The sequence below is a fragment of the Astatotilapia calliptera genome, chromosome 9 (genome assembly GCF_900246225.1).
Source record: "Astatotilapia calliptera chromosome 9, fAstCal1.2, whole genome shotgun sequence".
Classification (NCBI taxonomy): Eukaryota; Metazoa; Chordata; class Actinopteri; order Cichliformes; family Cichlidae; genus Astatotilapia; species Astatotilapia calliptera.
Genome location: NC_039310.1, coordinates 18,453,168 through 18,477,586, shown reverse-complemented (window position 1 = coordinate 18,477,586; position 24,419 = coordinate 18,453,168). Strand labels below are relative to the sequence as shown.

At 41.4% G+C, this 24,419-nt stretch overlaps 1 protein-coding gene across 3 annotated transcripts; it reads right to left on the bottom strand.

Moving 5' to 3' along the window:
* Positions 1-1,292: 1,292 nt before the first annotated feature.
* Positions 1,293-24,419, bottom strand: nck1b (NCK adaptor protein 1b). 3 transcript variants are annotated; one of them, XM_026179655.1, is made up of 5 exons: positions 23,567-24,418; positions 12,493-12,543; positions 11,927-12,167; positions 1,998-2,749; positions 1,293-1,905 (listed from the first exon to the last, which is right to left on the bottom strand). In XM_026179655.1, exons 3-5 carry the CDS (start codon positions 12,150-12,152, stop codon positions 1,705-1,707), a joined length of 1,179 nt encoding a protein of 392 aa, XP_026035440.1. In that variant the 5' UTR covers positions 12,153-12,167; positions 12,493-12,543; positions 23,567-24,418; the 3' UTR covers positions 1,293-1,704. The 3 variants fall into 3 exon arrangements, with proteins under 3 accessions (XP_026035440.1, XP_026035441.1, XP_026035442.1); XM_026179656.1 differs by lacking the exon at positions 12,493-12,543 and having other exon boundaries at positions 23,567-24,419; XM_026179657.1 differs by lacking the exons at positions 11,927-12,167; positions 12,493-12,543; positions 23,567-24,418 and adding an exon at positions 9,569-10,638.

Below are 24,419 nucleotides of genomic sequence, written 5' to 3'. Positions count from 1 at the left end.
TCATCGCAGGCATCGTGATCATCATCATCGTGATCGGCGTCTCCCGGAGCACACTGCTGAAGCGGCCCCCCGCCAACACTGCTGCAGCTTTGATTGCAGGCAGCACGCAGCGGCACTAGCTGCCGCACAACATTCAACAACTACTTGGTCCACTTTCACTCAAAAACAGCCATTCACTAGAAGTCCTTCACTGTAAATATAAACCATGTGTGCTGCTGAAAGCATTCAGACATACGGACATTGAACATACATTTGGTAAAACCAGCTTAATGTCCCAAAGTTTGACTGCACGTACATTTAAAGCAGCTCTTAGGATACATTAATCAAAAGAAAACAAGCACTTTCTTTATCATTTCTTCAGCATAAGGAATTGTTCTCCGACAACCCCAGTGCTGGCTTAAGCTCGACGTGTACGCTTTGCAACCACACAAACGCGACCCCTGGGTAACCCTCAACTCCTCCATTCCCTCCAGTGATCACCAATTCAGGGAGCAGTGACATCATCCCTCCCAGCCCTCCATTTTTCCTCAGAGCTCCGGCAAACCAGCACTGTATATATTTTTGGAAGCCGCGCAGTTCACCCTGGCTCACCTCACTGCCGTCCATCTCCATCCCCTTTGGCAACACTGAAGACACATCTGCTGTCACCCACACACTGGGCTGGGGGTGGAGGAGAGACCCAGGAGGGAAAAATACTTTGAGTCTTCACATGACCTTTATATGCAAAGATAAACTCCCCGTCACCCCTGTGGACTGTCTCTCCCTCTCCTGTCGGAGCTAGGCGGAAGGTGTTAGGACACTATTCGGTTTGTGTGCGTCCATGCAAAGTTAGAGGATTTAAAACCCCTATCTACGCTGCCTCGGTTTTGTAACATTCACGTGATACAGATACAGCAATATGTGAGACAAGCAATACTGTTGTACAAAGGAAGACCACTATATAGAGAGTTTGACCTTTTACAATAAGAGGAAACCTTGAAATCCTTAAAAAAAAAAAAAAAAGAAAATGCACAGTGTGATATTCCAATCTCTACAACATTGATCATTACAGAATTGTATCAATAAATATATTTTGGTCACTTCATTTTTATTCGGGATTAGCAGAAGTTGTGTATTAGTTTGTCCACAGCCACAAACAGCGCCTTAAGACAGACAAAAAGAAATAAGCTATAGGCTCGGCTCTCGAGTTTGCTAACATCTGAAAGAAAATGCCTCAGTCAGGTGTTGGTTGTATAATGTGTAAAGTTAAAAAAAAAAAAATCACATTTTTAAAAGAAACCGTTAAAAAGATTATATATTATCAACAACATCAACAACAACAAAAAAGGAAAAGAAAACTAAATGCAATAGATATCAAGGTGGAAATAACCATGGCATTGCCTATGACCTAGCACATCTGGATAATTTAAAATAGGCAACCAAGAGGTCTGTAGTTACTCTCAGGAGTCCACCTTCTTGCCGTCTCCCTCCTCAATGTCTCTCCCATGCTTTTTTACCCCACACCTCCTCTTGGAATGCTCACAAATCTGTGACAAATCACATATCATTTAAGTCCTGATGATGTGTTAAGTCTTCAGGCTTGGAGCTGAAATGTTAGTGTGTGTTCTCGTGTAAGTATCTGTATTATATGTTGATGAAAATAATGTGTAGAGGTGTGTGTGTGTGTGTGTGTGTGTGCGTGCATCACTGTGTGAGACAGATGGATCAGGAAGCAGCCAGGGCTTTAATCAGGTACAGTTTGTCTCCCTGCTCACTGGTGAAGATGGGAGCCTTTTTGTAGTGTTCAACAAGCTCTTCCATAGAGTTGAACTTGCGCTGTCCGATGCAGTAAAGGTTGTCCTTCAGCTGCACTTTGAAATGCTTGTTCTTGCTCTGCGCCTTCAGGGAGATGGAAAAGTCGTTTGGCTAAAAATGAAAAGAGAACCGGGGTTACTAACAGTGTTTCAAAGCACCGACACATAACAAGATAAACCAAGGAGAAGGTGGAGGCTACTGACCGATGACTCGCTGTCTCGGATGAGGAAGTCTCCCTCTGTGCCTCTTTGATTGAGCGCCACCTCTGCCTGATGGCGCGTCACCTTTCCGTAGTACCACTCCTTCCCCGCAAAGCGCCCACTGCCTGATGGCAAGATGTAGTCGCACTCGGGTGTGGGCGGCCCAGCGAGCCCCGCTTGCGGTTTATGGGAGGTGGAGTCCAGCACAGTGACGTAGTTCTTGGGCACCAAGCCCAGCTGTCCATCCGCTTTGCGGCACTTCCACCACTCCGGGTCATTCTCGGGCTTCTCCACCACCTCCATTACCTCGCCCTTCTCAAAGTTCAGTTCCTCGTCGTTGCCTGAGCTGAACGGGTAGAGCGCCTGAACTGTGTGCAGCACTCGGTTTCCGTTCGCTGTGATGTTCACCACCGCAGCCAGTTTCTCTGTCAGCGATCCGGCAGGGTCGAGTCCGCCCATACCCCCTCCCCCCGCAGTCCCATCCACGTCCTCCGTCACATAGTTGGACGGAAACCAACCTGACCGTCCGCTGTAGCTACCGCGCCACCAGCCGTCGCTGCACTTCTCCATCACCACCACACGTGTTCCCTTCACCAGAGACAGCTCATCCTCACGCTCTGCTGTGTAGCTGAACTTGACCAGGGCGGGAAGGTTGAGGTCATACAGCCTCTCTCCGTTATCTGCATTCATATCTGGGTCAGCATTAGGGGCTGGATCTCTCATACCCCCCTTTCTGCTCTTCACTTTCCCAATTCCTAAAAAAAAAAAAAAATATGACGAATATAGTAAAGATGTTGGCGTTTGCAGGGGAATCATTATCATCATTCATATTAAAATTGAACCCAGTGAATTCGATCAGAATCTGAAAAGCAGCAGAGACATGCTTATTTGTCTACATTCAAATTTAAAAGTCATCATTTCAATTAAAACAAAAAAAGGCCAGTTCTTTGGAATTTTATTTTCCCCATAATGGTGAGGAACAAGTCTGGAATTTAAAAAAAACAAACACAAAAAACCAAAACTGCACACACTTCCCATTATAAACATGAAAATTTAAGGCAGGAAGAAAAAATCCCAGACAAATACCAGGGAGCAATAATAAGCATTATGGGCTGGGTGGGTGGGTAAGCAGGGCTAAACATCATTCCTTTTCAACATTACATTCCCCTAACCCCCCGCTCCACAGTCCAAATCCAAATACATTCTTGGGGATTAGGCCTAGGTGCTGAGGAAACAAGGGAAAAAAATGCAATGCTGGTGTGCTGGGGGAAGAAAGTGAGTGGGATGGAAACTTGTTTTGGCATGGACCTATAATCTGTGGAAACTAAAAAGAAAGTAAACTGCTGCTACCCAACAGTGGTTAAAAAACAAAACAACAACTAATACCATTTCATTGCTGCTAATCACATTGAACTAATCACCTGCAGCTTACAAAAAAAAAAAAAAAAAAAAAAAAAAAAAAAACTCAGCAGGAGCATCAGAAATATGACGCACAGGGCAGGTAACAATTCTGCAAACTGTGAGCACTGCAAAGAATTCATGAGGAAGGTAAAAATAAAAAAAAATTGAATGCAATGCTGTATGTCATGTGAGGACAGATAAACAATAGAACAGAAAGTTAAAGATCTTTCTACACTGCAACTGCACTGGATCCACTTTGAATACATTTGCACTAAAAACATGTTAGAAATTGTACTTATTTTTCCAAAGTAATCTCTGTAGGCCACTTGTGATCTTGTGTAACTGAAAGTCACCGTCTTCAGAATGTACTGGTACTTGTTTACATGTATATAAAAGCAACCTGTCATATATATTTTAATGGGTCATTTTGCAATGTATATTACTAGTCTGCCCAGCTGAGATTAAACTGGGCTGTATTTCACCTATACAATCAAAGGCTTTTGACTTCCTTGTTCTAGAGTGCTCTTCCCAGTCTCTACCCACCACCATCACTCTCCAAACACCCCCTCAACCTGACCGGTGTGCGATGATAAGGAGCACATTCATCAACGTGTTATCAACTGTGGGCTATCAGCAAACTAGCTATTCCTTTCTGTATTTGATGCCAACCTAGCCCACACACATTTCCATAGTTGACCACTGGCAAAAGGGCAACAAACGGAGGCTAACGGTAGAACAGTCACCATGCCCGTGAACCTTTTTCCCAGCAATTGTTTCAATCAGCAAGAATTTCCACCTGACAGCCATTTTGCTACTTAAACAAAGCCCACGTGACGTTACTGTAATCATGACACATCTATGCTCTTACCGATGATGTGACGGTAAACCAGACTGAAGCTAAAACTAACCAGACACTGATATCAGATAGAGCAAGCAGACGAGAGACCCTATTCCTGATTACGTCTGCAAAGCTATTGCTTGCACAATCAAAAGACAGCTGGGTGAAATTATATACTAAGGCAGGGTGTAGTCTCCAGGACGGAGTGGGGAACGTGACTAATGTGTCACAACGCCATACTGAATATCCTTTACCACACATAAATTGCTACTGAAAGGTGTCTCTGACTCAAGGAGAGCAGACAAATTTCACGGTAGTGCTCAGAGTCCAACGTCAAATTGCTTCCAGGTAGACCCTGTTATTAGTCACACCACTGTACATAACTACAGACTCCAGACAGGGTGTTAAGAGCTGATGTCTGTAGGTGGAGGTTAAGTGCTGCGCAGATGCTAGTTATGCATCTGTGCAGTCTTTAGGACTTGAAGGCAAAATGTCAAACAACAACAAAAAAATTGTTTTTTCTTACAAAAAACAAATGTTTCCACAGCATAAATCCACTAGTCTAAGTTTTTAAATATGCATAAACATCACAGACCAAAATCTAGATTTCCAACAGCCAAAGCATCTGCAATTCTTGGAAACAAACAAACAAACAAAGAGTGATTATGCAGGTGCAGGCTCCGGGGTGTGCCTTTGTACAGTTGGAAATGGCCTAGTTAGCTCCATACAAAGGTTAAAGGTGAACTCTGTATAAATAATGCGTCTTTTACCTCCGACTGACACCGGAGACAACTTATTTTTGAGTTTTTATCTCTTTGGCCAGCCAACAGTCCTTATCAGTGTCCCTGTCACAGTTTTTATTTGGCACTTCCTGCTCCGCTCACATGAACACTTTGCATTAAAAAAAAAAAACAAAAAAAAAACGGAGCCACTAAATTTGACTAGATGCTCAATCTGTAGTAGTAGGATGTTCAGATTTGCCTGTATGGCTACAGGTAGACAATACCAGAAGACAAAAGAAAAGAAAATTGAAGGCACCTGCTTCTCTAAGGGCCCATCTGTAATGCTGCTGTAGGTCGATTACAAAAATGTACGTGGCTGTGCAGAATAGGGCTCTGAGCACAATCTCTGGACCTTTTATTATGTCGAACTCAACAAGGTATGTGCAGAGTAGTAAAGGCACAGTAACAAGCACGTACAGGTGGTAACAGCAAACAAACAAACAAAGTGTGTAGAGGCATTTTGAAACCTGCAGAAATTCCAGATTATCATGGCACAGATAAGAGGTAGCTGGGCTTAGTGTCTTTTTTATGAAGTAATGGTAACACATTACATAAGTGACGTACGTTAGGGCAGTAACAGGACAGTCTGAGGTTAAGCACTGCTGGATTATATGAGGGCTGAAGCTGGAAATCTTTCATCTGACCAACAGCCCACTGCAACAACTAGTAATGAAACCTTTGCCACAAAATGCCCCACACGACGAGAAGCAGAATCCTTCAACTGCAGACATGAGACAGAGTAAAGCAGCGATGAATCTTAAAACCCCAAAACAAGTCAGTGCTTTCACCTCTGGTTCCCTGTGAAAAATCAATGACTGCTGAAATACGGCTTGTGTTTACCGCAAGCTTCAGACAAACGTTTTACTATAGGAAATATTTTAGAACTCACAAGTCGCTAATTGAGGTTACAGAAAGTCTCAAAGCCATTTAACACAATCACAATCGAACACAAGACCTCACCGATTGTGCCGTCATTCAGCTGCAGTGGAGTTTATGACCTCAAATTTGGATTTTCTTTCTAGTGACAGCATTTACACAAATGCCATTTTGCCAAAGAAAACAAACTAATTCTCCATATTTTATGCAATAATCCAACAAACCTATTGAAACACCTACTGGTTTTATTTCTCGTGGGACAACGTCCAAGCTGGCCTACAAAAAGAAAACGGTGTTTTTGGCTACAGATACATGTACTCTGAAAAAAGCAGATTTAAATGTAGAAAGCTAAAAATAAACACCATCTCACCACCTACAGAGTAGTTTCCGCTCATTGCTGACACCTGAACTTAACCTAAAATTCTGCCCTCACGGTGCATGTGTACATGCAGTGTGGGATTTTCAGCTTCCCCAAAAACCCACAAACCCCCCCCGTTACTCTATTGCTACCAGAAAAAGGATAACAAGAGAAATGAAAAAGAACTTTGCTTTGGAAATTTTTCTCTCATTTGACGTCACATGCTTTTTCCTGTGTATTTCCTTAGAGGAGGACACAGAGGAAGGAACTCATATTGCAACAGATGGCAGTAAATAACAATGATTAAGACCATGACTTAGTTGGTAACCACCTCTGAAACAGTTGCTTTTTTGGGGGTTTATAGATGAGGTACACTCAGCAGGAGGAGAAGAAAGTGCTGGGGAGTTTGCTCAGCTACCAGTGGTAGACAGGAACTAGTTTTGTTTTTCAACTGTGGCCTCCCTACACTGGCTGGCTGTCCCATTGTCTGCTAGGACCCTTTCGACCTCCTGGCTTCCCTCCATTTCACGACTCTTCCTCTGCGGACGACAACACCCCGCGTCAGGCTGTCTGACAGTGCCTGAACACACTCCTGCTTTGGCATTTTGAGTCCTCCTGCTCTAATCACAGTCATATTCTCAACTGCACTTCTTCTCATGTTCCCTAAATTATCACGCAAACTACACTTATGTCATGTGGTGACAACACAGAGCCTCAGAAAGTGCTCTATAGATTCACAGCAATGCAAACTCAGACAATATATGTACCGCAAAAAAGCCACACTCAGTCGTATGGTTTATGTGCCAAATATAATGACAGCCATGTGTAGTTCAAAAATCAAACAAGCTAAAGGAAAGACACACAAGAGTGAGTTGGCTGTTCTTCAGTGGAGACGACCGGGGCTACCTTTTAAGACTACAGCTTCAATAAAGCTGCCAACGCGGTTGAAACGCAGGAAACGTGCAAACTTCTTTCAACTTCAGCTGTTCGAGACATCAAAAGCAAGCAGGCAGCCATCGATCTCTGTGACGGAGCAGCGCTCGGAGAGAAATACTCCTCTGTTCTTTACGCATCTGGACAGCACACCGCTACAGTCAGGCGCTACAGGAAAATTATTTGGTTAACATATGTAATCACAAAAAACCCCAAAACAAAACAGAAAACTGCACAGTAACTTTAAAACTCGTTTTCACTTTCTCTTCACCTTTACTCAGGTGACCTAAATTTAAATTGCATTTTGCTGATGCTGTAAATCATGTGTGCTCCCCCCCAAATACAAACACGTCAGTTCAATTAAAAAGAAAAAAGAAAAAGATTTCCATAACCACTGTCTTTTACATGATTGCTATTTGGACACGCCAATAAAGCAACGAGTGTCATGATACTGGCATGCTGCACAAACAAACAATAGATATTCAATTGTGGGCAGCAAGCAGGGGGGCAAAGAGACGCTCTACTGAGAGCTAATATTTATATTCCTTCAGCCACCAGTTTGTTGTTATTCAGCATCATTTTGACAAAGTCTAAAACAAAACTTTTTCTATGTGCCAGCCCCCCCCTCCCCCTTGCATTTTAACTAAACCAAATAAGTAACTCACAATAGATATACAGTCTGGTTTACTTGTTCCTTTTGGATTTCTGAGTTTTGGATTATCATAAGCAAACACTTTAAGTGATCTTTTGACTGTACTCTACAGACCAAATTGTGGTTATTCACTGGGAAAATAATCGGTATATTATTCTATAATAAAAGCAATCATCTATAGTAGACAATATAATTCAATTGACAAGGCGGGGGAGGGCGTTGTTAATGTCGGCAATGGTTCAACAGGTCCAGACCCTTGCTCACTTCCTCTTAAGCAATTCTTAATGGAAGAATATACAGGAAAACAAAGACGAGTAAATGTCTTTTCACAGGAGAACAACATCTGAAGGCCTGAGTAAACTTGACAACTCCCCTGCCAAACTTCTAATTATGATTACGTCTTTTGCCTTTTTGGTCAGGGAAGAGCGATCAGTGGTTTTGGAGAAAAGCCGGACTTTGAAATGAGGGAGCGTGCGACAGATAGATCCCCCCCCCCCATATGATTCAACTTCCTTCTAACTTCTTGCTTCCTCTCTGGCTTCACTTCTCCAAATGCTCAGAGAGAAATGTGCCTCAAATTAGAGTTTCCGCTCGCTGGGGAGGCTGAGAAACAGGAAAACGGAGGGAGGGGAGAGAGACAGAGAGAAAGACTAACAGCTCTCAGTTTACACAAGCAAAACATTTGTTAGCTCATCTCTGTGTTGGTTTCATCACCATACTCTGGATCCTTCAGACAGCAAGCAGACTAGTCAGTGGACACGGACACACACACACACACAAAGATAGACAGAGACAGGCGATATCACTCAGCAGTTACAAGGTGAGATTACAGCAAGCGTGTGTGCCGAAGCCTTTTGAAAACGAGTGTCAGCGTGGCTGTAAAATATCCTCATCCCACAGAGCTGTCCATGTAGCGACATTCCTCTGATAACCGAGTGAGGTGCGGGAGATGGGAACCCGGGTCCCATCAATCAGCAAAGACCCCTTCCTCCTCTTGACTACAATGACTACAGTGTTCTACATAAGCACCCTGCGTCCCTTCAACTGTAGCCCATGACAGGAGGTGGGGTGGACGGTGGGGGAAGAGACCCTCCTAGAATGAGTGGGGGCACCCTTAGGTTAGCATAAGAGAAAACACACACTGGCTATATATTAAGATATTCCTAAACAGGGTAGGGGTCTTCAAGCATGATAAAGTAATACACCTAGCTCACTGGGACTAATAGTAGAAAGAACTGGAGTGGGATTACTGTGTGTATGCATGTGTGTTCAACAGAAAGAGGCAGAGAACGATTGCTGAGGCAATTACAGGCTTCGGCTCAGCAGAAGGCTTTTCAAAAGCATATCCACCCAGTCTTTGCAGCTGCTCACACTCACACTCACACACACACACAAAAGCTGTTAAGACACCCTTTCACCCTCTCTTTACCAGCACAACATGTTAGCACAGAAATCAGTTTCCGCCAGCTCCAATTATGACACATTTACTTGGTTAACTAAGATAAAACTAACCAGTGTGAGAAATCACGAAGGGAAGATGAAAAAGAAAGAAGATTTGACAATTGCCGCTGCACAGCTAGAGAGAGAAAGAGAGCGCGAGAGTGAGAGGAGGAAAAAAAAAAAAGAAGCCACTCAAACTTCAGACAAAACATTTCCGGACAACTTGTAAAACAACAAATGAGTCATACTTGCTTTAAAAGCAGCTTAAGAAGACTAGAAATGTAGAAAACTCACGAAAGAAATGTTTGAATAGGTTAGCCATGTCCATTTTGGGCTTGCCGTCTCTCCCTCTCTCTGTCTCCTTCCCGGCCCCCGCTCTCTTCCCACTGCAGCTGTAGAGTTATTCCATGTGAACACCCAGAGAGCTGGGAGGATTTCAGAGCAGGGCAGCCTACTTGTGACCATGTGGTCAGGCTTAGCCAATGAGAGTGTGGGATATAGAGGCCTTCAGTCCAGCTATGGAAGGCAGAGCACAGAGGCCTCATGGAGAGGAGAAGAAGAAGGGGGGGGGGTTGACACTTATACGCGCAGAGAAAGAAAAGGGAAAGACAAGGTATAAAGAAAGTGAAGGAGTAATTTCCTCAACATATAGAAGCAGGAGGGTAGTGTCCTTAAAAAAAATTATATAAGGATCTGTGAGGACATGGCAGCAGCTGAGTGAGTCAGTGAACACTCAGTGTCACATGACTGCAGTTGTTGGGAGAAACACTCATAACTTTACAACAAACACAGGAAACATGAGTACTAAAACACACACACACACACACGGATCATACCATCACACATTCTTTCGAACGATGACACTGCTCCACACCCAGCAACGGACCTGGCTAAGAAAAGAAGAAGGGAAAAGGAAAAAAAAAACCAAGGTTTTCCCTCCCACATATTATTGAAGAGTCAGCCCTAAAGTTCACAGCTAAAATGCTTTAAATCTACTTAATAAATAATTAAAAACAAGAAAAAGTGAAAGTTATACATTTACAACCTTTCTATTGCTATATTTGTGTTTCATAAAGTTTGGTTTATGGTTAGACCACATTTGCTCATGTTTTACTGAGTTGTATGTGTAAGTGAGAAATAGCTGGAGTTGCCATTGCTGCAGCTGTTCATGTGAACCATTTGATCAACGGATGCACCGACAGGTGGGATGTTACGGGGAAGCTCGTCGCTGTGGTGCACGACAACCAAACACATACGCACACACTACAGACAACAGAGAACAGACAGGCAAATAAACCTATAAAAGCCTAGGACATGAAGACTGAGGAGACCTAAACTGCAGCAGTACAAATAAATAAATAAATAAAAATTTACATGCCATAAACAGAAAAACAACAAGAGAAAAAAGGGAAATCCCTGCTTATTTAAGTGAGCAAAAACAGAAAAGAAATGAGCCGCACATTAAAAACTAGAGAGGCTGCTTCCTGCCCTTACATGATTTTTCATTACGAGAGCATTTGAGCTGACAGGCTCATCTAACCACAGCACTCACGCACACACTAACAGGAAGACACATTTCACGTGTCCAACAGATAAGGGTTTTGCAAACATTTGTAATGTATACACTTATGACACACTTCTGGTTAGAAGGACGGAGAATAGCCCCATTTTTTTCTAAACTTTCGGGAGGAAAAACACCTTTCGGACAAAGGGTTTCCTCGCAGAGATCCTCCTACTCAACAGCACGCAGACACTGCCACATCACCAATAAACAAAACTGCTTAAAAAGTACCCTTTTTTCCCCTGCAATTTGATGTTATGCAGATAAATAGCAGACGATGACTAGTGTACACCTAATGGATTAGCATAAACTGACAACAGCTATGCCATTACGCTTTAATTAGGATAATGATGGCATGTGGTTCAAACAGTTTGGAGTTCAATGTTTAAAAAAAAGCTTCTGACACTAAAGACAAGGCATAACAAACTAGGTAATTTATGAAAAGAGAAATCACAAACAAACTGTGTTACTATGGTGCAGATAGAGGAGAAAACACCTGTGCTGTATCAATTCAAGACAAGATAAAAGAATTAGGTGCTGCTCATACAGAAACAGAAACTAGAAATTGTCCAATTTACCTCCACCTAACACACATCAACAGGAGAAAACATCAATTGTATTGGCATTTAAAAATAGAGATCACCGCCTTACCAGAATAAATGCTTCAAAATACACAATCGTGCATCAGACAACGCTCCAAGAAACTAAAGTTTCAAACTAAAGTGCACAGTGAGATGAAAATCGCTCTCTGCATTTCAACCAATCACATATCAGCCTGCGACCATTCTCCTGTGGTGACTTTCACAAGATTCATCACACGCCACAACAATGTATTGTAGCTGGCCTAGATAAACGTGCTCTGTAATGCCACTCTTCTTTTTCTTTTTTAAAGCATGCAAAACACAAAGCACATCAACCAACAGTCAAAGATGCTGCAAGGCATCAAACATGCGCAAATATTTCATAAAACATCCTCAAAGCTTTACCGGGAAATGGTGAGATCCTCCATAACACTAAACAAATTTGTGGAGAAGAGTGTTAACTTTGATAAAGCTTCAAGTCAAAGTCAGGAAATCATAACTACTTTTTACCTAGTGTGTCTTTGAGATTCTTGACTATAGATGCTTTCCTGGCACTGTTTTTCCTTTCCACATAGTTGGACGGCACAAAGCCTGTTTTGTTGGTGGCATTTCGAACCCTCCACCAGGACTTTGAGTCATCGAGAAGCCAGAGACGCTCGTTTTTCTTGATGTCCAGCTCCTGGTCCTGCTGGGCCATGTAGTCAAATTTGGCGATGACAATCACCTCTTCCGTCATCTTGCACTAGGAACACTGAGAGAGAGCAAGGAGAGACATGAGAGTGACCAAAGGGTATATTCTACCTCACAAACTCTTTGAATCCTTTTAAACATTAAAACATTTTCAAAATAGTGTCATCGAGAATAGTGTTATCTCATGAGCAGCAGTAGCAGTTACTTATTTACACTTATACCGAGCCTTCATATCTTTCCCAAGTATGGATTATGAGCATCTGTTTCCTGTGTCTGCTAACACTTGAGACGCATGTCCAGACTGTGGTGTTTGCTCATGTAGAATGATTATTTAGAAGACACAGCAGACGTAAATTTAGAAGCCGTTTAGAAACAGGCAGCCGTACCTGTACTGCATCAAAGCTGAGAACTTCAAGGGCTCTGACAATTCTGCTGACCTAGAAAAAGAACAAGAACGATGCGAGATAATTACTACTTGCTTCTTCTTAAAACTCTTCTCTGCAGATTTGTCGATATTACCAGGAAACTTCCTCTTTTATACAGTGTTGGCTCTTGATTTTTAAATAAAACGAACCCAGTGTGTTTACAACATTGTCTTTGTAGTGCACCAATGCCAAGATACAGATGATGTCATTAAACTATATTAGCAGAAGGTCAGCCAACATTTCCACAGTTTAGTCTCTTCAGATATAATTTCCCTCCACTAATTGTATTCTTTTAATAACAGTCATAACTGACTATCCACAATGACAGTGTACAAACGAAGCCTTCATACATTTACACAGGTGGTTAGGAGCAATGCTAAACTACCAAACTCTCTTTTCTTTTAGGCATCAAATGTGAAGCGAGAAATCAGAACGATGGTAAAGATTACTGCAACGGGGAAGCAAAAAAAGAGAGAGGCACTGTGCGTCAGAAATGTGGGTACGTCAGTGAGCGAGGCTCTCAGCGACCAGTGATGAAGGATATTATTTTAAATTTAGCACTGGCCTATAAATATTCAAAACTGTGCGCAGCGCCAATGCAAATGTTCAGCTTATATGAACAGCGATGTTTGCAATCATTCATAGGTTCCCTGAGCTATCTAAAATTATGATTTTGGAAGACTGTGATCCACTGTGAAGACTTCATGTTCAACAATGAGCACATTCACAACAGCTGGTCTCATGACCCCTGCAGCCATCAGCACAATCAGAATATGCTAGATTAATACAGCAGATACTTGGGTCAACAGTGAGGGAGTGGGGCACCACTGAAGCATCTGCTTAGCTGCTCTGATGTCACGAGAGTGGATGGAGTTTCACCTTCACCCCCCCCCGCCCCAAAAACTCCCGACTGACTCCAGGGACCAGACACTGACCTCGTTGATAGAGAGCTCTTGGTTTTTATTTGAAGCAGCAGCAGTGTCTAAGTTTCCTTCTATAGCTGGCCTTGAGATACGCCTAAACCTGATCTTAGGCAAACACAAGCAGAAGCTGCAGAGCTAAGTTTCAGCATGGTTAAGCAAGAGGAGGCGGGGAAAAAAAACGAAACAAAACACAAAAAGAACAAATTTATAAAAAAATTAATTAATTAATAAAAAAAAAAAAAAGGGAGGTCTGGGGAGATCTTAGCGGACTAAAAAAAAAAGAAAGAACAGAAGACAGTTAAAGCAACATGAGATGATGCTGCCACATTAAGACTACAACAAGTTTAGAGTCAGAAACTAAGAGGTGTGATTAAAAAAAAAATTATTTGTGTAACATAGCTTCCATAAAATGCTGGGTGGGTGGAGGGCACCTGTGGTTTAAGCTTTCCACATATGGGGTGTTGTCTTAATTTGCAAAAAAACTAATAAATAAATGAAAAAAATCATTTGGGTGTATAATGTGGTTTTATCTCATGGCTTGTTATTGCATGCTCCTTTTCCATCCTTAATTAAATTAATGAACACTGCGAGACATGTTAGGGAGTGGCACAAAAAAAACAAAGAGCTGATTTACTCTTCTCGAGAGCCTCCTTCACCCAAGACAAAAGCAACAATCTCTCCACTCCCTGGGCTGGGCTGGATAACTGTCTGCCAAAACAGGAATACAAGTGTGTATATGCGCTCCTCCTGCATTTACAACATCCCACCCTTACTATAGTTTTTCCATTTTACACTCTCCCTAGTATTTCATGACCAAATCGCAAGTGCACAGCTATTCCTCCCATTTTCAGAAAACACGCTGCAACCCATCACCCCCCACATCTAAGATGGCTAAGCACTAAGTGCACATTAACACCACAGTGACTTGCGATGCGAATGTGAGGGAGGATCAAAAAGTTAAGCGACAGATGCCCTGAGCTAATCATGCAGCTGCATACTGAGCCGAGACCAGTCGCCTTGCCCCAAAGCGCTACGCGAGAGGTCAGACGGGTCAAACTGCTCAAACGGTCTCGCATTAACATCAACTGTGGATCTCCACTTACCCTGCTGCCAGGCAGAATTAACAGGTAAGCCCAATCCGCCAGCAGCACATAGCACACATCGATCTTATTGACTTTGTGACTAAATGTTTTCACATTTATCTTTCTAACTCACAGCTTTAAAAACAAAACAACAAAAAAGGACTCCTCTTAAATTATAAAATACAGTAGAATAGCCCTTTATTGTCATCATACATGTACAACAAAATTGTAGTTCGGGAGCACTGTGCTGCTGTATACGTTCATATTTGCCGCCATCTTGCATTTGTGAGACAAAAATTAGGTTAACTAACCAAAAACGTGAAAAAAAAACTGTCTTTCCATTTAGAGTTGAGATGAATTAACATATGCAGAATCACCTGTAGTTGGAGGATTTTGCAAGACAAGTAAAAATAAAAAACAAAACAAAAAAACATATTCACTGATGATTCGCAGTGATGTGGAGAAGAAAAGAGGCCAACCAATAACAACAGCAACAACAAAAACCACTACGAGGGCAAGGGCTGCTGATGTGGAAATGTTCAGTGGACAAGATTATCAAATGCGATGATGTCATGACTCAATGCTCCCAGACAAATAGCCTGTGACCTTTATAATGAGTAAGTAGTAGAAGTATAGATGTTTTGAAGAAACCAAGCACTGGGAAAAATAACGTGGGTGCCAAACATAAAGCAAAAACACGATCTTTACAGACAAGCTTTGTGGTCATCAATGAGGGCACCGAGACTGCATGAAATGGTTGGAGAAGTAGCCAGATCTGGTGGTCTGTGGTAAGTGCAGGGTTTTCCCTGCTCGTGGCAGCTCTACTATTCCTCCCTCGTAACATTCAAAACCAGTCTGCTGTCAATAAAGCAAAAAAAAACAACAAAAAAACAAAAAAACAAAACATCTCTAATATTCTGCCTTGAAACAGAATAAAAACCTGTGTTCTAGTAGCTTCTTTACTGAGAGCTTTTCCAACACGTTATTATCAGTATCATCTGCTTTAAAGGCTGAATTATAATTTAGATTAATCAAGTAATATCTGACAAAGTATTGGAAAATATTAGAAACATACCGGGGCAGTTTTTACACAAAACAGCCAGCTGAGTGTACGCTGAAACGCTGTCACTTCACAGCTAACAGCTCAAGATTGAACTCGGTGTGGGGGTATTACCACAAGTGGAATGTGTGTTTATAAAAAAAGTGGGCCTATTTGTGTCATGCTAATGTGCAGAATTATAAACCAAGCGGTTAGTCTGGCTCAACGTTATCTAATGTCACGCCAGGCTAGTGACAGGTCAAGCAGTGTTAATACAAGTCAACCACTCATGTTCTCAAGAGTACCAACTCTAGTCACAACTGTTTCCCATCAGCAATGTAAAACTAACCCAAATGGCATCACTGGGGTATTGAACACAGGTCAGCGATCCTTTATTTAGAGTCATCAGAAAATACCTTTCTGTTACACAAAATTTGACGAGGCTCAAGTGACGGCGTAAACCACAAACCGCAATAACTGCAAATTAGCAGTGTAATGAAGATGCACAGTGCAACTTTGTCAGTTCTTGTATTACAATAAAACAACACTGACATGAATTCACCACATCCTGCAATCTACAGCTACTGCCATAACCTCTCGAGTCTATGCATGAGAAAAAGGGGGAGGAAAAAAGCACACAAGTGAAGAGCCAGTCAAAGAGCACTCCTAGTGGACTCTTAGTGGAATGCATTTTATAGAGATGCTGTCCTGGAGACAAGCATGAGTAGAAAATAGCCAGAGCTGCACTGACGTCAATTTTTGTCCTTTTACAAGTCATATGAGAAGTTATTTGTTAAACAAAATGAACAAACAAACAAGAAAACCTCACAACAGTTGGATATTGTATCAGCTAAACAAACCAAAAAGAACAACTATGGATCCTTGTCTATCTTCACTGTGTGGGCATACAGTGTATCACTGCTCGGCAAGACTGCTGAGGCACTGAGACAGCAGCAGCATGAGCTCACAGAGGCAGACAGAGTAACCTAATCCCTGTGACAGCCTGCTAAAATCACAGGGCTCTGCTGCCTTCTGGAATGTGCTCTTTCTGCTCGCTGCTCACTCAGCCCCTCTGGCACTGCTACACTTCCTCCTTCCACCAAAATGTGCATTTTAGATACAGGGAAGGTCTGATTCACAAACTGACAGCACAGGATGGCGATGGGCCGATTAAGACATGTTTGCGCTTCTCTTCACACTGAACCACAGCAGTTGAAATCCCATGAGACTGCAGCTCATCCCAGATGTCCCAGTTTCTCTCTAAACAAAACAGAAGCACAGCAGCAAAGGGTCATGGGAGACTTGGCAGGCCAGCTGTGAGACAGGAAGTGTGGACACAAGGGTGACCAGATGATGGGAAAGTGATGCAAGCTGACAGAGAGCAGGCTTGACCCTCTTCGAGTTTAGATGAGTTCAGATAACTTATCTTTGCACTGATGCTTGTAATGTACCTTGTTAAAGAGATCAAAGATGAACTGCTGGACTACTTTAAACTTTAGCACCAAGACAGATCACATGATTTCCCACTTTAGAAAACTGTATTGTTCCAGCATCACATTAAAATTGAATTAGTGGGCCTCTAGTGTTTTGGGTTAAGCATATAGGCTAAGCTACATTCATGACTGTGTGAAAGCAGTTGGTTATCCACCCCTCGGGATCACCCTCAGCAGTTGGGAATGGCCTAAAATAGACCGTGGCTCATGTCCTTTGAGAACTGTCAGAGATTTACTCTCATAGCAACGACCAACAGCAAAAGTTTCAAGCTTTCTTTTAGACTAACTTCACATCAAAAGCCCCACTCTACACTCTAAACAAATATGTGAAAGGCCCACATAAACGCCACTGTTTGAAATATGTTGCTTAGCAATTTAGCCTGAAAATCCCATGCAAAAAAAAAAAAAAAAAAGAGTAGTGCCATTTTCATAAAAGGCAGTATTTATGTAATTTTGGCAAACTTAATGTCTCAAACACCACAATAAAGAAATTAAATCATAGCCCATGACCTTTTCAAATCTATAGCAGACAAACAAACAAACATATTCTCATATAGGCATCCATCCATATTAGAGGATATCCATTGTTGTGTCTGAGTATCTGTTCATAAAATTCAAATTAACAAACATTACGCTAAAAATGTTTTCACTTCCTTATTTCACTTCACAGTTTATTATTACAACTGCATATTCACCCTCAGTCTGGTTGTGAACTGTCTAGCCCACAGAAAGACGGTACTGGTGAAGTGACTCCTTTTCTGTGGCTGGAAGAGGGGGACGAGATGTTAAACAGAATGCCAATGTCTGTGTCTAAGCTGCACAGAGATTCACCTGTAATAAAGTCAGTTTTGATTGCTGAATTTTGATTTTTCACAAAGTCTAAATCACTGCCCCAGAAGAGAGCAATCTACCAAGCATTGCTTCAGAGGCTCACACTAACGTTGCTCAAATGAAAAGAGAAGACAAGAAATGTGAAACCAAGACGGTTTTCATGGGTCCTTACAAGTAGGCGTTTGCTAATAAAACTTAAGAAAAAAAAATGCTGAAACCGAGATTGTCAAAATGAAATAAGTTGATCTGTATCAGCCCTGAAAACCTGATCAAAGCTTCCTTATCAGAAATCACAGCAAGTTACATAACCAAAGAGTTTGTAGAAAGCCTATGATGTTGCAAAAAAGGCAAAACATAGAAAAAAATGTTACTGTAAAGCCACTTGCAAGACTGCACACAAGTCATGCTTTATCTAATTATAATTAATTATTTATAGTGAATGCACACTCTGCAGCTGGCAGCACGAGGTGATTCACCAGAAGCATGCTTTTATTATTTATTATGCTTTTATTCCATCCGTAAGCAGATATCTGTCAGACCTCTGTGGAAGAAAGGATCCATTTCCTTAGACTCAACCTAATTTAGCAGCCTACACCTCTTCATGTACACCCTGAAATTGGCAGCTCTTGTTCTAGCTGGCCTACCCACCAGGTAAAATGATGGCCACATCCAAGAAATCTTGGGTTTAAAGCAACAGTGCATCTGTGATTCTGGAGCTCCAGGGGATTTCCCAATGACTAATCTAAGTTTACAAAGCAGAAGGAACTCCAACACACAGCAGTGCAGTTTAATAAAGCTGCTCTTGGTTTGGTTTTGTGTACTGTCATGGTTCCTAAACCTGCTAGGAGTCAGTATGAACAAAATCTAAATATGGGGAAGTACTGCCATGAAGCAGAAGACCTTGTTATTGTTTCAGTAAAAACCACAGATTATTTGTAAACTGGACAGTAGTAGATATAAAATAGATAAAGGCTTCATTTGAACTCTTCCTACATCCTCAAAAATGCCATCACAATAGAACTAAACAAGCTACTTGTGGCAGACATTTGAGAAGGACACAAGTTGGAAAAATCAAAAATCTAGGATCTGCAAAAATTCCCATCCTTACATTCTCTGATAGGAGAGAGGGGGGGAAAGAACATTTTCCACAGAAACGCTCATCTCTGTACTCCCCAAATCAGTCAGCCTACACACATTTCAGTTCATTTTATTTCTTTAGGGTATTATCTGAGAGTAAAATTAATGTTCTCATGCATTTTTAATGAAAGCTGGAGATTGTTTGGCAACTTTTCCATACCCAGGGAAATGGTGTGAAACAGCACTTGTTATACATGTTGCTAACTAGGGCTGCCACGAACGATTATTTTGACAGTCGACTAGTCACCAATTATTTCTGCGATTAGTCAACTAATCAGATCATGCATCCACTGGACGTAAAACATACAGCTTATTGCACCAGCATGCATCTGCTCTTATATAACTATCATTAGCTTACAGCTTGAAGTGTTTAAGGTCTGTGCTAACTAAAAAAAAAAAAGACAAGATGATAGTTTATTAAATTTGAATGACATCTGCAGATTGTTTCGGTGGAGTTTAATAAACTCAGCCGTCTGCTCCTTGCTATCTAAAATATAACAGGACACCGGAGTATATTCTCGAGCATCTCACACTTCTGATAATCAGTCGTCTGCTTGACATTTATTCAGCTGTGTAAAATCTATAACTTTAATCTCAGCCAAACAGATTTACTCAGGAACAAATAAAATACTAAAAAAAAAATTTTTTTTTTAAAAAGCCAAACAATAACATTTTTAAGTTATCTAAGTGACTTATATTAAATGTTTAACCTGAGTAGCGAAAGACGGCGGTGGGTTTGAAAACGATTTGCTGGGAGTCCGGTGTTCTCACAGGCTCGAGTGAGCCTTGAACCCGCCTAGCTATCGAGCTAGTGGGTAACAGACGTCTCAGAAAACGTTGGAGCGCTTTTGAAAATATGCGGTGTCTTGATAAACTGAGCAGATATTTGAGGTTTACACAGCTACATTCTCGCCTGAAAATATGTTAAACTTTATTTTGTGACCCAAAAAGAATAATAAGAGTAACATTAAAACTAACTAGCTGCCGCCATTGTTGACAAATGCGCTGGGCCGCGCTATGAATTCTGGGACACAGCTTCTTCTTCTTCTTCGGGGTTTAACGGCAGCTGGCATCCTTGTACATGCAGTGCTGCCATCTTCTGTTTCAGTCCATTATTACACTCTTAAATACTACTACCGGTACTTATTCCTGCGTCTTTTGCGATCTTACAAAGCTTCAAACGACGCGTCGACTATTAAATTAGTCGTTGACGATTTTAATAGTCAACGTAATCGTGACTAGTCGACTAATCGTGGCAGCCCTATTGCTAACCCCTTCAAAAGATCCAGCACATTCATTTCAGAGGCAACAACAGATTTTTATAGGGATGGTCAGCTTTTTTTCTACACACAAAAACTAAAGAAATCAAAATAATCTGATTAAGATGCTTAAGTCTGCAACAAAGCCAATATCTCAGCAGTTGCTTGAAGGTCAGTTTCAAGGCGATCAGAAATGCGATAAGAAAAACAAACTGATTCTCAAATGACTGATGAGATTCCTAGGTTGCCGGACTGTTTAATTATTTCATTCTTGCTGTTTGATTTCCCGTGTGATTGCATTCAAGATCTAGCTTGCTTTAATTCAAATATTTTCCATGTTGTCGTTACAGCCAAGAGCGTTATGCCATAAAATTGAACTTTGCTCCTAGGTTTGGGTGTTATAAAATAGTCACAGGAAAATTTCCATCTAGTCACTGATCTCTATTTGCTACCAGTGGACCACAGACAACACTGAGAGGTGAGATTATAGATCCAAAAATCTGGTACACAAGAGGTTTTAATTAGAACAGTCTCATATACTGGAGCTATATGAAGGTCTAACTGTTTTTTTGTTTTTTTTTTTTGCATAACATGTTCATAAAGAACATGACAAGAAAAACGGGTGGTGTGGAAGCCACCCATGAACCATCATTTTCTTGCTCCTACTGAAAGTACTGTAGCAGACTGAGGAAGGTTTGTGGACAGGACTTACTATTGGTTTAACAAATTCACAGAAATGACCTAAGCTTGTGCCTAAAAAGCCTGCTTTCATCATTAAAGACACGCACAGTTCTTTCATTATGACAGTATTGCTTTTTTTGTAATTCAGTGCTACACAACTGCTGTCACAACAATGACAGTCGTAGTTGCACGAGTACGCACATCCTCATTATCACTTTGCCAAACCCACTGAAAGAAAACCCCGAACCATAATGGACTAAGAGAAGAAACACTGAAACTGCACACTTCTCCTACTCGACACGAGGAAGTCAAATCACTTCAAAAGAAAACAAAAAGATGGCAAATACAGCCGGGACAGTACACTTTTACAAAAGTTGGAAAACTTAGTCCAAACAAGAAACAATAACTGTGCACTTCCTTACAACTTTGCTTTAGTAGTTAAGCTGAAACTTATCTTTTTCTCCCCTTTTTTTGGTTTCAGTGTTTTGCTCATTAGTCGCCTTTTTGCCCTTTGCCAGGGCACAGAAAGCAGGAGCTGTTGCTCCGTCATATTCTGTCACAGTTAATGTATACAGAGAACGTCTGTTATTTACTCTTCAAACATCTACATGCATGAGCAGTCGGGCACAAAAAAAGAAAAAAAATGAAAGAGGAAATGGAAGAGAATGTATGCAATAACAGAGATTAAGGCGATAACATGCAAAGAGACAATTGCGGAAAAAAGAAAAAAAAAAATCCCCATTTCTCAACTTCATAAAAAGTCCAAAAAAAAAAAAAAAAAGAAAGAAAGGTGACTTTATGAACTAGCTTCTGAGCCCTGACGAGGGAAATTTTAGCCATCGTTTTGACTATCGAGAAAAACAAAGTTGGTATTTTACCCTGGGCTGCGAGGACAGATTTGGCTGCTGGAAGCCACTGGTAGCCAGACACTCGGAAAAGAGGAAAGGGCACAGCCAAACAAAAAAAGGATAACGCCTTCATACGCATACGATTATTCTGTCATAAAATCCAAACAAGAGCACCATTATAGTGTGGGATGTATGACTATTACAGGAGTACACAAGGAGTATATCAGAGTGAAGGAACAGTCCTCACTTCTGCACAGAAGCTCATGACATGGCAGCTGACAGGTGCAATTTTTTTTTAAAATAGGTTGCCTAATTGCAGTTTCCATGCATACATTTGATTTTCAAATGTAAGCCTTCGAGTACGAAATGCTGATAAGAATGGCATCACCATTTCCTCCTGCAAGCTGTGGATACCCTCTCTGTGACTCCAACTGAGAAGAGAGCAACAGCAGAGCAAATGCCTCTCTCTTCCTCCTCCTCCTCTCACCTCCTTGAAAACTAACTTGTGACAATAATTACAGAGTAATTCTTAACCAGTCGCTAGTATTTGGTTGCAGAGATGTGCAGGCTACTCGCATAAATCGCTCTGATATAATTAACCACAAATCATCAAATAAATACCTGCAATACAAAAACCTCAAGCTGGAATAATCTGTTGAGTGTTGCACCAAATTTTGTAGAAGGCCACACAAACAAAAGCCGCAAGGGCTCGCCAGGAGTTATACAGACGAACTGCCCCATTGTGCTTCTAAGAATGACATTTAGTCTGGCTTGGGTTGTGTAAGGTAGAAACAATGTTACGGGATAAACTAAGTGTGCAATTACCCAAAATCTTGCCGAAAACAAGATCTAAGCGATCCAACTAGGAATATGTAGGCTCAAATGCATTTTGCACGTAGTATACAGGTAGGTATTTATCCACAAATTGAGTTTAGATAAATAAAAAAAAAACTATTTAACAAACAAAAAAAACAATTCATTGTTGTATGTTCTCTAAGTTGAAGATTTTTCTTGCATTTGAAATCTCTGGGACAGAATGTCTTTAGGTTGAGCACTACTGATCCAAATAAACAGATACCAAGCCAACTGGGTATCACTGGGTGAAGATAGAGGTGATGGACCAGCTATGACTAATTATGGCTACTTGAAGCAAACCCCAATACCAGTGATGCACATCGAGACCACGACCAAGCGAGTTCAACTCAGTACGCAATTAAAAAACGTAATCCTGAGATATAATAAGAAAAAAATAAAGCTGCATTTAAGTATAAACTGTAAATTGGATCAAACGGTTTAACATCACTGTGGCTTCATTTAAATTGTCAGTCTTACAAATAGAAGTGTTTACGTGGTGCCCGCTTGAACGAAAAGAAGAATAAAGATGATAAAGCTGTGTAGCAGTTTTGGTGGAGTTTTTACCTTATAACCTGAGCTTGACAGCGTGTCACGCTAAAACGGCTAACATTAACCTGGCTAAGAAAATTTCCCCCATCTGCTTTTAGTGGTTACAGCCAGACTAACCGTCTGCCAGCTGGATAACAGTGTGCTGGCCATGCTGGCATGGACACTAGGTGTTTTTCTCTCTCTCTCTCCTTTTCTTTTTCAGTCTAGGTTAACGTTTAGCTGTTAGCTTGCGTGAGCTTTAACGCTGGAGAACCGTTAGTGCTGCAGTCTGTATCACAGAGCTTCACCATCAGCGGCAGCTCAGATTCATACCCTGCTCTAGTCATACCAGGTCTTACCTGATTCCTGACGGCCACCTCTTCTTATGTCCTTTTGGAAATATGTTAAAGGGTTACACACAGCAGCCAAAGATGCACAGAAGCGGCATCCAGAATCCTAGCTAAGCAGCCAGGTTTTTTTTCTTTTTTCCCCACTCCAAGACGCTAGCCTAGCTGACGAGACGCCGTGCCCCGTTGGAATAGCATTTCTGCATCAATGCATGTCATCGCTCAGCAGCATGGCTAAGCTAACTAGCAGCTACACAAGCAGTTCAGACGCTCTCTGGGTCCCGCCTGCTGCCACACGATTGGCTGAGAGAGAATCAGGAGTTTGTGATTGGACAAAGACACTGTCCGTTAATCTCACTGCAGCTGCTGGTGCTTTGCTTTCCCCTAAGCATTCGTCATGTTTTCGTCTCTGTGAGGGTAAAGAATCGATCGAATCTCTACCATTGATAGACGTGTGTATGAAAAGAGAGATGAAAGTGAGTCTGGTTATCGCATCACGTACTGTTTAATGTTTTGGTATCTAAAAGAAAGATACGTAGGGAGTGGGACTTTAGCACAAGACCCAAACTATAATTTAGGCTAGTAAGAAATTGATGTTCTGTACTATACTTGCTAAAATAAAATACATAAAAAGTGCAAGCTTGCCCTTCAGCAAGCATCGCGTTAAATGCTGCCTACGTGTTTTTAGTATATGACAACTGTAGTTTTCTCAGCATTAATAAGCATTTCAAAGAAATGCCCAGTCATCACCAACCGTGCGATACACAAAACGAATCTACATAAAATAACTCGTCATCCAATCCCATTCGGGCTCCACATGTGAAATGATGATACATCTATTAAACGTCTCTGTGGTGAAGATACT